At 38.1% G+C, this 14,554-nt stretch overlaps 4 protein-coding genes across 6 annotated transcripts; 2 read left to right on the top strand and 2 right to left on the bottom strand.

Annotated features, from left to right (window-relative positions):
- Positions 1 to 435: 435 nt before the first annotated feature.
- Positions 436 to 2,486, bottom strand: LOC122028235 (transmembrane protein 230-like). 2 transcript variants are annotated; one of them, XM_042587262.1, is made up of 3 exons: positions 2,136 to 2,486; positions 1,877 to 2,047; positions 436 to 1,393 (listed from the first exon to the last, which is right to left on the bottom strand). In XM_042587262.1, exons 1-2 carry the CDS (start codon positions 2,326 to 2,328, stop codon positions 1,926 to 1,928), a joined length of 315 nt encoding a protein of 104 aa, XP_042443196.1. In that variant the 5' UTR covers positions 2,329 to 2,486; the 3' UTR covers positions 436 to 1,393; positions 1,877 to 1,925. The 2 variants fall into 2 exon arrangements, with proteins under 2 accessions (XP_042443196.1, XP_042443195.1); XM_042587261.1 differs by lacking the exon at positions 436 to 1,393 and having other exon boundaries at positions 1,644 to 2,047; positions 2,136 to 2,485.
- A 2,955-nt stretch (positions 2,487 to 5,441) lies between these two features.
- On the top strand, positions 5,442 to 6,385 carry LOC122026430 (B-box zinc finger protein 32-like). Its single transcript, XM_042585169.1, has one exon. The coding sequence runs from the start codon at positions 5,579 to 5,581 to the stop codon at positions 6,278 to 6,280; it is 702 nt and encodes a 233-aa protein (XP_042441103.1). The 5' UTR covers positions 5,442 to 5,578; the 3' UTR covers positions 6,281 to 6,385.
- On the bottom strand, positions 6,282 to 14,040 carry LOC122026429 (F-box/kelch-repeat protein At1g51550-like). Of its 2 annotated transcripts, XR_006124145.1 has the most exons (3): positions 13,502 to 14,040; positions 9,897 to 11,825; positions 6,282 to 6,333 (listed from the first exon to the last, which is right to left on the bottom strand). XR_006124145.1 is itself a non-coding variant. In XM_042585167.1 (2 exons), the coding sequence occupies exons 1-2, from the start codon at positions 13,995 to 13,997 to the stop codon at positions 10,867 to 10,869; spliced, it is 1,455 nt and encodes a 484-aa protein (XP_042441101.1). In that variant the 5' UTR covers positions 13,998 to 14,040; the 3' UTR covers positions 9,792 to 10,866. The 2 variants fall into 2 exon arrangements, 1 of the variants encoding a protein (XP_042441101.1); XM_042585167.1 differs by lacking the exon at positions 6,282 to 6,333 and having other exon boundaries at positions 9,792 to 11,825.
- On the top strand, positions 6,724 to 8,214 carry LOC122026431 (probable plastid-lipid-associated protein 8, chloroplastic). Its single transcript, XM_042585170.1, has 4 exons — positions 6,724 to 6,969; positions 7,291 to 7,414; positions 7,585 to 7,764; positions 7,850 to 8,214. Exons 1-4 carry the CDS (start codon positions 6,802 to 6,804, stop codon positions 8,038 to 8,040), a joined length of 663 nt encoding a protein of 220 aa, XP_042441104.1. The 5' UTR covers positions 6,724 to 6,801; the 3' UTR covers positions 8,041 to 8,214.
- Positions 14,041 to 14,554: the final 514 nt, after the last annotated feature.

Genomic DNA, 14,554 nt, shown 5'->3' with positions numbered 1-14,554 from the left:
TTTATGTGAGATCGGACAGGCCAATTAAAAATAATAATAATAAATAAATAAATAAACCCACAGAGTTATACTAGTTATTGACTTATCGTATGAAATTCCTCAAACAGATTCAATTACAAGGTTCAAAAAAGAATGTACATGTTTGAATCTCTCAATGAATATTCGGTGGGTTAACTTTTGAGTGTCCATAAATTATAATTCAAATTTATTCGATAAACGAACTAAGAAAAGATTATCTACCTGGAGAATTAGTTGGACAAAGCCTGGTGTACACTTAGATTACTAAAAAAACACGAGTGTCGATTCTCTGACCAAACTTTTTGCATACTAACAATTGCATTGTAAAGTTGCATAAACTCAATCCATTCATAAGACATGAATGTGTACCATGGATAATGGATGCAAACAGGAATAGCAATTTCAAGAGAGAGAAAAAGAAAAAAAAAACCATCAACAATGATTTGCAATTTTGCATACAAGTTGAGATGAAGAGGTTGATTGACAATTATACAGAATCATAAAGCCTAATGACTGATGTCTTTTAACAAGTGACTTGTATGAACTCTGTCCAAGTTTGCTAGATGTTGAAACCCACGTAGAAGTAATGCAACAGTCATCAAAATATGTTTAGCTTGATATCATAGAACCACTTTAAAGTAACACAGTTTAACATAGAAGAAGCATGAAGTTGAAAAAAAAATCATAAATACATAAATAAAAATGAAAATAAGGACAAACACAATCGAATATGTACTCTGAAGTTGGAACCATGGATCAATTCTACTATGTTGTTCTTAAGCAACATTATATAGGCTGTGTGGGTGACAGACAATACAAAAAATTTTGGAACTGAAGCATTTAAGTCATATTGATTGGCAACAATGAGAATGAGAAACCATTTGTTGGTAGGCATACAAGGTTGTTTTGATTCATCGAATGAACATTATATGCCTAAGAATAATGTGGAAGTTTATTGATATATCCACCAAAATGGTCTGGTCTGATTAAACACAAAAATCCAAGGTGTGAAAAAACTAAAAGTGGAAATAAGTCCGGAAAAAAACATGTTAAAACCAGGACCCATGAGAAATTTCAGTGTTTGTTAGTGTGATTCAGAAAAACGCAAAGAAAATGATGAATTAGATCAGTAATTGGCTATGATGAAACAACTCAAACAGTTCAAATTTGTGCGAGAAATAAGAATGAACCCAAATACGTTAAAAAAGTGTTATCTCTGCTAAAATACTGTGAAAACGTAAAATGATCGGCATTAATGCAGTGAAGCACATTCTTTAATCTTGGATGTTCATTTACAGTAGTTAAATCTCAGCAAGTACTGAGAATATATCTACTAGATTACCATAAGATTGAACCTCATATATATGCCAGTTTCCTGAAAAAAAATACAAACTATTTGAGAGATGCAAAATCAAGCAACGAGCTAAAAATGAGATTAACAAGGGGGCATCTCTTAGATATCTGGAAAAAAAAGGTAACTGTAAACACAGAACAGTTTGTCAACAAACAACAGAAATAATGCAGTTTGCGAGGTTCTTCTAAACTCAATTGTGTGATGTATGTTATACTACTTGTTCTATTTAGGGGGAAAGGGTAATTCTAACAAAAAAATATATATAGAACAGTTTGTCAAACAACAGAATAATGCAGTTCGTGAGGTTCTTCTAAACTCAATTGTTCACAATGTATATTACACTAATTTATCAACTAGCAAGCACACGTAGACAATTTAACTTCAAGACTTCACATAACACAGTTTATTATCATTATTTCAACGAGAAATTACATGCAAGTTGTCCAAGAAGAAGAAAGAGACCAAGAGATAAAGAAACCCTAGTAAAGTGTTGTCGAAGCATACTATACAGAAGGGATCATCCATGGCGAGCCAAGAAATGCATCCATAGTTCTCAGACAGCAGGAATATTGTCAAAGGAAAAGCCTTTATACCCCTTGTACGCATAATAAGCTATCCTCGTGTAGTAGAACCCTGGCAGGAAAAGCACGGACCCCAAAATCGCGAAGAAAATCCCTAATTCGTAAAATCCCAACAATAGGGTGTGAAGAAGGACCGGCATAAAGAGTTGGGACTGGACTAAATTGAGAGGGAAATCAGGTACCGTGGGCGCGGTCGCCGCCGACGCGGTTGGCGGCCATGATGGAGCCGACGACGATGGCGAGGGAGCCGAATACGAGGAGGGCGACGGCGAAGGCGATCTCTTTGATGGGGGGCCGGCTGCGGATGGCGTAGCTGGAGTCGCCCATCATGATGTCCTCGTCGGAGATGGAGAAGGCGTGGTCGACGTACGCCATCGGAGGGCGAAAGAGGGAGATCTGCAGCCCGACGAGAGAGGGATGTGGAAGGACAAGGTAAAAAGAGATCGAAGAAGAAACCCTAGACAGGAAGGAAGGAAGGAGCACGCTGCTCGGCGTTGGTTCGCGGTCTCTTTTCCCAGCTGACACGCTACTTATGTCGCGAACGACAACTGATGCACGAGGAACAACTTTTGTCGCGAATTGGTTTACGAGATGTCGAATCCTTGGTCGTGCTTTGAGTCGTGACTTTAAAAACTATGTACGAAATTTCATTTTAGTCCTCCAAAATTTCATTATTGGATAACTTATATATGAATGTTGAGATGCAACAGTTGAATGAGGCTTGTCTTGCTGCACTTGGGACCATATGGATATTTTTTCCAATACATTGTAAAATTAATTTTTAACTGGTATAAAATATCATATTAGTTATCTGATGTTACTAAGTACAAAGATCATTATATTAAGATAAAAAATATTTTTTTATGATTTATTTATCTATATTTTATTATAGGACTGATAATATTAAATCGTTTGAGATGAGTAATATCTTTTTTTATTCAATTAAATAGATTTCTAGTCACTTTTAATTTCATATTATTCTAGTCGATTGAAACAATTGGTCAACACTCTAACTCACCTTATGTTCACCAATAAACTTGATTCGGTTGACAAATATGATTTGGATAGCTTTGGAAGCTATTAAGATTTTAATAATCAAACCTCAACCTTCAATTCTATCAAACTTTCTCAATTAAATAAAGTAAAAAAAGGTAATTTTTATCACCCGAGTGTCCATGGTCAGCCCCACAATGAAATAAATAAAAATAAATCAGCTATTAAATGGCCTCTTCAGTGGGAAAATATTTAATCCTTAAGGAAATATACTTTGTGAAAATCAATCCTTATCCAATGAAATAATTCTACCACTCGAATACTTAGTTATACGCAGAGACAACTCTTTATCAATTAAAGCTTCTAGGACTCAAGTACTTCGAAAATACCCAAACACTAAACACGTATGTCCAAGTAAAATCCCTATTCTACGTATAACTTAAATATAATCTTAAATTGTAAACTATTTTACAAATCAAAATGTTATTTAAAATAAAGCTATAAATGAATCAAACGTCCGTGAATAAATTTGGTGTTAGACTCGATAAGAACTTGTTTATGTTCGTTCAATATACACAAGATTAATTAAACAAACAAGCTTGAACAGCTAGTTAAACTAAATAAATAAGTTTGAACACATATGTATTCAGTTCGTTAATATTTACGAACAATGTTCATGAACAACATTCACAAATCATATTCATTAATAAAACTCTTTTCAATATACTAAATAAATAGTAAAATAAAATAAAATATATTTAAATTATAAAGTTCAACAACCAATCAAATAACTAAAAGTTCTAAATAATCAAACTTGAATTATAATAACTATGGACTCATAATTGTTACGATATACACACTTCAATTATATCATTTATAACATTATAATATAGATATTTAATTTCTTATATTGAGATTATCTTATAGAAGCTACAAACTTATAATAATTAAGTGAACATAACAATCAGCAGAACAAATAGTATTAAAATAAAAAATAAATTAAGATATGAGAAGAGGTTATTTTAATATAATAATATTCAAATTTTATCTCATTAGCTTAGATCGATTATATAGATCATTTCACGTCACGATTTTATTTTTTATTATATTATCATTTATATTTAAATAAATTTTATCTTATTTTATCATTATTATTATATTTTTATTTCTCTTTCTTAAGGTATACATTTGTTAGAGCGTCCACAATAAGAGATATTTAGAAGGAATATTTCTCTAAATATCTCCATCTCAAATATCTTTCATTGGAAGGGAATAGTAAGAAGGAAATTTGAAATCACCAGCATAGTTATGCTCGTTGTTTTTAACAATTTGAGATGTGATATATATTTAATGGTGGAGTGTAGAATATTTGATAGTGGGTATTTAATAGATGGAACCCATAAATAATATTTAATTATAGAATTTGAAATATTTAAGAAATGAGATATTTGATTGATGATGTAGATGTGAGAACATAAATATTTTGAAGAAATATTCTATCTTATAATGGATGCTCTTATAATTTAAGATCGTTTAATTGTAACATTTAATAGTCGTTTATGTACATATTTATACCATTTAGAATTATCTCTTAAAAACATGTAGATCCGTTATTTTAATTGTCCCCCTAGTACCGACCTCACGGATATAGTTAGAAGTGTCTTTTAAAAATTTCTTTTAGTAGGTATAAATCCAACTATTTCTCTAATATTTTTATTTTTTATTATATTATCCTTATATATTCACATATCCCTCTTAAAAGTTTCTCTTAATGGGTATAACTCCAGGGCTATGATACAACAAAAAATATCAAATTATCATTCAGGTACCAACGATTTAATCATCAACTATGATATATTTATAATTTATTTTCTAAAAAAAATATATAATCATAAAATGCTGAAGGTTTGAACTATTCACTATAAATATTTTTTAATTTACGTAGACAGTCAATAAAAAAAAACTTCCATTCTACGAAATCAATCATCTCAAATTCAATATTATCCGTTCATCAATTTTTTTTCTTTATTTTCTTTAAATTCTTAAATTTGACTATTTCCATTCCTTCGACCAAACGACGACCAAAACATCTTCGGCTGCAAATCGTCGAGTTAACGCAACTGCCAACAAGTTAACAACCCCCATTAATGGCGCATTCCCATGCCCGAAACTGACACGTGTCCCTGCTCATTACCGAGGCGAATGGTTCAGGACTTGCTTACGCGCCCAAATTACACGACGCCGGCGAGTCGATTTAGACGTGGTCGTCCAATCACTCGATGGTCCACGTCATCGGCCATCCCTTGGACCGCCCTCCATAGAATTAAACTCCCTTTCCGTCGACCAGGTCAATTCAACCGAACCGGGTCCAACCGGCATCGACCACGACAGCGAGGTGCGCGTCCTCCGTTACTCCACGTCTCTCGACTGCACACTCTTTTAAATTCTTATTAAAAATTCTGGCCTTAAATTAATAATTAAATAAAAGAAAAAACTAATTAAATAATTTTGACCATCTTCTTCCTCTTCCGACCACAAAACCAGACCCGATTTACCTAAACCGGCAGCAGGTTTCTTCCGGTTCGCCGCCTTAAAAAGGAAGGCGCAACGGCGTATCCTTCCGACGGCACCGATGGAGAAGCAATGCGAGCTGTGCGGCGGCGGGGCCTCCCTCTATTGCGACTCCGACGACGCCTTCCTCTGCTGGTCCTGCGACGCCTCCGTCCACGGCGCTAACTTTCTCGTTGCCCGGCACGTCCGCCGCGTGGCCTGCGCGGAGTGCCGCGCCGTCGACGGTGGAGCCTGCGTCGTCTCCGGAGCCGTGGTTCGGCCCTTTCGCTCCCTCTGCAGCCACTGCGATGGAGCCGAGCACTCGAGCTCGTCTTGCCTGTCCGCCGCCGAGTCGAGGACTGCGTCTCGGCCGGAGAAGCAGCGAGGACCGTCGAAGCGGCGGGGTCGGCGGCGCCAGTTTGGAGACGAGAGGGCGGAGCGGGTGTTGAGTGTTTGGAGTGGCAAATTGGGGCTGAGGATCGCGCGCCGATGCGCGACCGCAGCAGCGCGATTACTCTCTTCTCGTTCGGTGGTCGTCGGCGCGAAGCCAGGACGGGTGGCTCTCGCGGCCGCGCTCTGGTTCGCCGTCAAGATCTTCGCACGGCATGACAAGGGCGACGACGGCGTCGAGAATGAGGATGGCAACGAGGAGCCTTCCAGTTCCGGAGATTTGGGGTGCGGCATGGGCGCGGTGCTCCGGCGTCTCGAAGCGTGCTCGGGGGTGCCGGCGAGGTTCATCGAGGTCGCCGAGTCCCGATTCCCCCGCGTCGCGTCCTGTCGCTGAGTCACTGAACTCGCTTCCAGAACGCTTACCCCCACGCACGTGAGCGACACATGCTGTCCATAATTTTTTTAAGGAAATTAATAAACTTTTAATTTTTTTTTTTCACTGAGTATTTTGAGTTATATACAAGTTTTTCATGACAACCAACCAGAATAATTAAAAATTTTAATAAGTTAGCGGTGAAATTTGCCCAGAAAAATCGATAATAATAATAATAATAATTATTATTATTGAACTCGTCCTTTTGACTCGGTGGCAGTGAGTTGAATCGGTGGTCGATCAATTTGGATTTCGGAAAACGGCCATTGGCCATAGCAATTCGCCACGTAGCCAGTGGGCCCACTATCTTTCCTCTTATCCGAAATCAAGAACCATCCAATCAAAAACGAGAAAATAGTTTCCAATAAATAAAATAAATAAATAAATACTTGAAAAAAAGATATAGTGAGGCGTAAGGCAAAGTTAGAAGGGAGGCACAGCCAAAGAAAACGTCGAGAACCTTCTTCCGCCGCCGGCCGGCCATGGCGTCCTCCGTAGGCCTTCCTCTCTTCTCCCCTACGGTCTCGCCGCCTCCCTCCTCTATCCCGCTGCCACGCCGCTGGAAAATCCCCACCGTCCGCGCCACCGTCTCGTCGCAGCCGCTCGTAGCGGCGGCGCCGGACGACCTCGTCGCCTCCATCCTATCCAAGGTTCTATCTTTTACACATCTAAAGAACAATAAATCGATGTAATCACACTGCTCCTAGGGTTTCTACAATTTATCAAAATTTGAATTTCTTTTCTTGGGAACTGGATTTCAACTTTATTTGGGAATTTTCCAATTTATCCTCTAGAATTAAAATAGTATATTTTACCCTTCCCTCCATTTTAACAATTCGAAGTTCCTCTTCTTCAACAACTTCTGTAAAAGCAAATTTTTGGGGGGGAGTTGGAATTCAAATTGCCTGTAGTTTTAGGGTTAGTTGCAAATAGATGGCTAACTGTGGCAGTAAGATTGGTTGGTGCTGTAGGTCAAAGGAACTGATGGAGGGATCGCGCTTAGTAGCGATGGACACAAAGAGGTGTCGAATGTGGCTGATCAGCTCGCGGGATATTGTGTCGATGAGCCGGTCAAGTCCCCTCTCATCTTTGGAGGTATGTTTCAAGCTTTGCCTATGAACAAATTCTCGATAACATACCTCACACAATTCTTATTAGTTTTCTCTACCAAATTTACCTATCACTAGTTTAGGAAACTATGAACATCCAGGATTGTTTGTGCTAACTATTAGTCTAACAAGCTCATGCCTGGATATGCACCTCAGAATGGGATGTAGTGTATTGTTCGAGGCCAACATCGCCGGGAGGAGGCTATAGAAGCGTAATTGGACGACTCATCTTCAAGACAAGCGAAATGGTACAGGCATTGGAAGCTCCTGATATCGTGAGGAACAAAGTTACTTTTTCTATTTTGGGGGTCCTCAATGGAGAAGTATCCTTGAAAGGTTAAACACCCGACACACGATGAACATGTTCGGAAATTCTTTGCGAGGATCATCTTCAGTTCTTTAACCTAAGAGCTATTTTCAGGTAAACTGATTGTGCTGGACAGTAAATGGGTCCAAGTCATATTCGAACCTCCGGTGCTGAAGGTGGGGCCGCTCGAGTTCCCGTACGGCCTTCAGAGTGAGGTCAAGCTACAAATCACATACATTGACGAGAAAATAAGGCTCGGGGTGGGATCCAAGGGTTCACTCTTTGTCTTTCTACGGCGAGGCTGAATGTGAAACTGAAGCTCTATCCTTCGTCAAAGGTGGAAAAGTTTCGCATAGCAATCGGTCGGGTGTTTAGGGTTGTAGGTCGGAAGAATGTGGAGAGTGTCGTTGTTGTTTGTAGAGTTTTGTATCTAGTTCCTTTAGAAATTGTTTAATCTTGAAACTAAGTTTGCTTCGTAATCCCTTTTTCCCTTTCCTAAATGAGAATTAAAATTAGGAACATTATCATTTATTTTGATATTTAACTCGATTACACCACATTTATATTTGTTTAATACTAAGAATATACAAATTAACAAGTTTAAAATGCATTTTAAAGACTTATGAAAAAGCTCAAAGTAAGGGAGTTTTGCCTTTATTCATGTTTATAAATAATTCATAAATAAATTACTTTAAATAAGTTTTATGATATCATTTTTTGTTTTTAAAATATATTAAAGGTATTACACATTTAGGCTCTCTACAAAATAATTTATTTGTAAAAATATATTTTTTAAAAATAAATTATTTGTTTTAAAAAATAACTTTTTCTATATTTTGCACATGTATAGAAATAGATTATTTTTTTATTGTTAGGATATGATACTAAAATTTATCTTAAAATTATTTTTATATATTTGGTATATATTGAGCAGGCTAGTTCGGTCATTACGTCTCAACTAGTGTGTCCATGTCAGTCATGATGCCTCCATGAGTACAGTGGAACAAATAAGAGAATCAAAATTTGAATCCCGATAAAAATGAATATTCTAAAGATCGATCTCTAAGTGTACATAAATTGTGCAAATTTATCTAATAGATAAACCATAGAGGAAGACCGTCTATTAGTGCCAAATTATTATGCCCTAATGTTAGCCCGCTGACTTGATTGCAAGGTTGGGCATAAAGATTGGTATGTTGCTCCTTTGATCTAGCTTATTGGATATATGCGCAAGGCATGCCAAGTAGCGATAGGATTTGCGACAGTGTGCGGAGGTTGTCCAAGTACAAGTCAAGCGGGAAGCCGACTTTGATTGTGATGAACAGATGCGAAGATTGAACTTGCAGAGTTTGAGCATTTAGTCAAGCAAGGCTAGTAGGAAATGTGCGACATGGCATGCGGCAAGCACATGCAATGCAACACGACGAATGGAGGAACAAGGGGGCTGTTCTGCCTAAGTTCATGGAACCAAGCTTAGGCCAAGCACAAGGATGTAGGCTGACCTTTGCATGGTATCAAAACAACAAATGATGTAGACAAACAGTTTGAGACATGTAGAATGATAGTTGACAAAACAGTCATGCAACCATTTATAACTGCCAAACCAACTTCTGCTTATGCATTATAAATAGGCAGCATTGGAGCAATGGCAAGGCAGAGAGAAAAGAATGTGTGAGCAAATACTAAAGAGTCCACTTTGTAGTCCTTTATCATTGTGAATATAAAGGTTGAGAGTTTTTCTACATTGTGTGTTTCTTGCTTATGACTTTGTTGTGCCTTTGGCTTGTGTATTCTCTTGCACTTTGGAGGTGCATTTATGGGTTGAATCAAGTGCGAAACTTGGTGTCAGCGCATGAAAATTTCCAAGGTAGAAATTGACTCTGTGACACCTAGCATAGTGCCGAATTCGAAGGACACATGCTATTTTATAAATGATTTTGTGTAGGCATGTAAAAATGAATTCAATCATCTACTATATAATTATCTATATTTAAATAAATTGTATATCGTTGTTAACAATCTACATTTTTATATTCATTGAGAATGAAAAACAAAATGAAGCCAAGAGAACTGACACAATGCATTAGAACATCAAGCTGAGACAATGAAGGCATGCAATTTTGTCCAGAGAGATATTTAACAGAGGGTTTAGTATTCTTACTTGAAGAGAACAACATTACTTCCTAGAGTTGGCACGCGCCCATGAGCCATGTCCCCTACATCACAAGGTGCTCAGTGGATTGAGATTGCAACCCTCCAGATGCAATATAATCAGCTGCAGGACCAGATTGTCTTGGCAAATTGTCGGTCCCCTCTTCTTGCTTAACCAGTGACCACAACATATGAGAGTCCAGACATAAAGACAAGCCGACTGGTGAAGCTCCATGCTCTATTATTGTCTGCAAGATCCATGTTTTGTGGCTTGGCAACGTCACAACTACTTCCAGATCTATCCATCATCTATCGCAAAAGAATAGAATCTACAGCATCCTCACTGGTTACAAACAACTACTTCCAGATCTTTATCGATAACCCTGTCACTTAAAAGTGGCCCGCGGCTGGAGAACAATAGACCTGGGTGAATGGTACCAGCTATTCTGTCAAGGACATGGATTAAGGTCAATCTCGGTTTCAAAATTGAAAGTTGGGACCATGAAAATCGCCTCTTCGAGACAGAAGAACCTGGTCATGCTACACTGTCAGAGTTGCGAGTATGGAGAATGTGTTCTTCCACAAACACTCTTTGGAGACAAAAATATCTTCTGGAAATCCAATATGAAGCACTGCAGTATTAATTGCTAAATTGAGCCTTCCAGCACAAACCCTAGCCCGTGGAAAATTCGGAAAAAATGCATCGGTGTTCAAAGTTCCTTACGTAACTTACCGGAACCTCCTGGTAGCCTTCATTTCGAGACTAGATCCTTAACAAATATCAGAAAGTCCTGAACTCTGTACAAACATGTGGTCGACAAACCAATATTACTATGGACTCTTACTTTCAAGGAGCATTATTCTTACAAGCAGGTCCATGTGTGAAGATTAATCATCAGACAGGTTTTTACAAGGTGCACCTGATTTTGTATCATATTACTTGTACGTGTGCTCCATATAGTGTCTAAAGCTTCACATGGCTATAACTGGAGAAGAAGCTCTATCTGATGCAATTCCGCGTTAAAAGTCAATCCAGAGGGCTCAGCAGGTTGAATGATGCTATCGACCATACCTCCAAAGATATAGACATAGCGTCCAGACTTGTCAGTGCAGGCGCCATGGAAAGACCTGTACAACGGGTGGTGACCTTCAACTTGCAGCTTTTTCCAAAAGTTTCTTGGCGATTTCTTTAATCCTACTGTTTGGAACCTCGGAAGAGCACCTACATCTAACACCCAAAAGTCGTCCTTCCTATGCCTCTGTGAATCTTCACCACCATATACGAGAATCTTTCTCCCTAATACAAGTGTTGCTGAATGTCCAACTCGTGGAAGGGGCATTTCACTTGGTAAACCATATAGCTCGTACTTGAGTTCCTTCCATTCGGAATTAGCGATACCGATGTCCAAGAGCCAAACATCATTAAGAACTTCATATCCTGATCCCCTCCCACCAAACAGAACCATATATGTTCCACCAATCCAAGTTAATGTGTGACCTGAGCGTGGCGGAGGTAGCGACTGAACATTATTTATCTGATGCCATCTGCCAGATCTGAAGTCGTCTGACAAATTCAGAATCCACGTATCATTAAGTCTGAGGCCGTGCAACCCAATTCCTCCATGCACCACCATCCTACAATCTGCAACACAACATGCAGCATGAGCTCCACGAGGAGATGGAACTACAGAATTCACATCCAGCAGCCTCCATGCAATTCTCATATCTTGTCCCTCATAAAAGGTCTCTCCGATCCATGTATCATTCAAACGGTCTCCATTATCACTGATGCCACCAAAAAGAACTAGATAGTTGCCGAGGACAGTGCATGTCTGTCCAAATCGTCCACTCGGGATGCCTGAATTAATGTGTTGCCAATTTAGTGCCCTGTTGCATCCATTTCCAACGTATGCTATCCATGTATCATCGAGATGGCGCCCTAATAATTAGAGGGAAAAAACACCTTAGCAACAAAAAGAATGGCATATTATTTAAGCAAAAACTATTTTTGCTAAGTTTCATGGTATCTGTTAATCTTGACGAATGGTTGTTCAATAGTTCTATAAATCAGACTAAATGATTATAAGACTTCGCAAATATTTGATGTAGGAACTTGTTAAAAAAATTTATTAGAACTACCTTAAATATTAACCCCGATGCAAATAGAAGATTCTGTCTGAAGAACATTGAATTTCTAGCATACGTTCTAGAATATTTTGGACTAATTCGAATAGGTATCTCGTAACTGACAAAGTTAGATGATATGGATCTACTCTTCTTAATTTGTTCAGATAATACAAGAATAGAACGAGATGAAGTTCAAAAAGTAAACAAAATAATATTCTCATGCTGACGAATTTTGATGAATTTTTTACTTTGGAGATCAATATCCAGGAGTGAAAATTCATGGTAAAGCTGCAAAGGGATAGTTTAAAATTTCAGAGCTACTCATTTTGTTAAACTATCTATACAGTTGTTCTAACATAATACTTCAAAATTTTCTATCTAATGTCCATCAAAACATGCAGTTGATACATTAACCACGATAACTACAATGAGGAAGAACACATTTCAATTTATGTATAGAAAATATTTAAAAAATTTTAAGTTGTATTACATAAAGTTTCATCCAATGATAGCAGTGAACAGTGAGCTTTCCTTAGATTTTGGCAGTGTATATCAAGTAACAAGGAAGTCGAAGTAAATAAGATCTGCTTATTTTTCAATAACAAGAATGTCAAACGATGAAATCTAAAAGAGAAAGATCTTCCTTGCAAACCATCATCTAAACATTCTGAAGTACAGAATGAGAAATAGGATCGACAACAGAGCATATCCTTCTGAACATGGATTGAAGGAAAAACAGTCGATTGCCATCTTTATTTACTTTGAGAAAGAATGCTAGCAGAGAATCTGTCAGGTTTCAGAATGCTAGGAATAGCAAGACTTGAGTTCATTTCCTAGAAACTTGCTAGGTTGCATTTAAGTGGCAAGACTGGTTACACTTTAAACTTAATTGGCTATTCCACCCTCATGTGATTGCTTCAATTTTTGAGATTTTCTAAAAAATAAGTCTTCCTAACTAGATCACCAATAATAGCAGGATTATCTAAGATCCATGAACTAAGCTGGCAAAGTAATGGAGGTCGGGGCCGTTCATATAAACCTTGTTGACTGCCAAGTGCTTATGCATACGTTTTTTATGAGTCAAATATGTAGAAACCCAACAATTGAAGGTGTGTGGTTTAGATTCCTCTTCGTAACTTATTTAGCAGCTAATGCAAATCCAATTGTAGAACAAGCATCATCTACAACTTTGTACTTTTGCATCTTCAATTGAAAAACAATCAATAGAACGGGAAACAAGAAAAATTAAATCGAAAGTGGATGATATGTTGCAGCATACTATCTATACAAAAAAAAAAAAAAATCTCTATGAATTTGATCTGACAAACTAGAAGCAAAAATTAGATGCTAATAGTCAATGATTAATCAGAATCAATCAGGGCACTGAAAGCTAAACCAGCAAAATTCTTAGATAACTGTAGTCAAACTCCAGCATTTCGGCACTCAATATGATAGAAACCAAAGAAAAGTACAAACAAGGGTGCAAACCTCCTTCAGATCCACCGCCAAAGAGCACGAGCCAATCGGAGACGAAGGCCAGGGAGTGAGAAGCCCTGGGAGAGGGAAAGGCGCCACTTTTGCAAGACAATCGGCGGCAAGAAAGGGAACTGAGATGGGAAACTTGAGCATAAAGCCGTCTCCAGGAAATCCGCAGCCTTTCTTGCGGGGAGAAGGAAGCGACGAGCGCGTCGACGGCGCCGCCGCCGCCCCAGTCCCGCCGGCATATGGGTTCCCACAGGGCGTCCGAGGAGGCGAGGGATCTGAACCTTCTGCAGGCCATCGAGAAGGAGAGCACGGATTCGATGGGGAGGAGGAGGAGTACGGAGATGATGTGATCGTTGCTCAACTGGGCTATACTTGACCGGGAACTGGAGGAGGAGGAGGAGGAGGTGGAAAACGGAGGATTCGACGCCATGAGATGGCCCTTCTTTGAGATGGCGATGGAGAAGGAATCGAGGTGCTCTGTTTCAGCCACAGGCTTCATGGAAGAAGAAAGGAGGAAGGAGGAAGAAAGAAAGGCACGCGAAAGGAACACGACGGAAGCGTTTCTAGCAACGAGGGCAGTTTCGACCTTTCACTGTTTTTGTTTACTTGTGAGGGAAGAAGAAGATGGATAAAAGATAGGATAAAACATTGTGTTGTTTATTCGGAAAAAAAGGATATAAAAAAAAATAAAAATAATAAAATTTGTAGCCAAAATTACAGTCATGAACATGAAAAAAAAGACAAAGATATAAACTAATTTTTTCCTTTTATTTCATATATAAATTTATCGACCGCATATTAAATTAATAAATATATTTTTCTTAATAAACGATTGATGTCAGAATACTACTCTTCAATTTATTCTAATACCTGATAACATATCCATTTCTAACAAAATTTAACTATTTATTTCAAATTATTATTTCCTTCCTACTTTCCTGGCAAATAAACAAGCAAAATTCCCCCACATTAGTCCTAGCAATTATGTTAATTAAAACATCATCCATTGTTTTTGTATTTTTATTAAAAAAACAAAAAAAAAGAGCAAATATCACC

Source organism: Zingiber officinale, chromosome 10A, assembly GCF_018446385.1.
Source record: "Zingiber officinale cultivar Zhangliang chromosome 10A, Zo_v1.1, whole genome shotgun sequence".
Classification (NCBI taxonomy): Eukaryota; Viridiplantae; Streptophyta; class Magnoliopsida; order Zingiberales; family Zingiberaceae; genus Zingiber; species Zingiber officinale.
The sequence above is the reverse complement of the archived record's forward strand: the minus strand, read 5'-3'. Positions and strand labels throughout refer to the sequence as shown.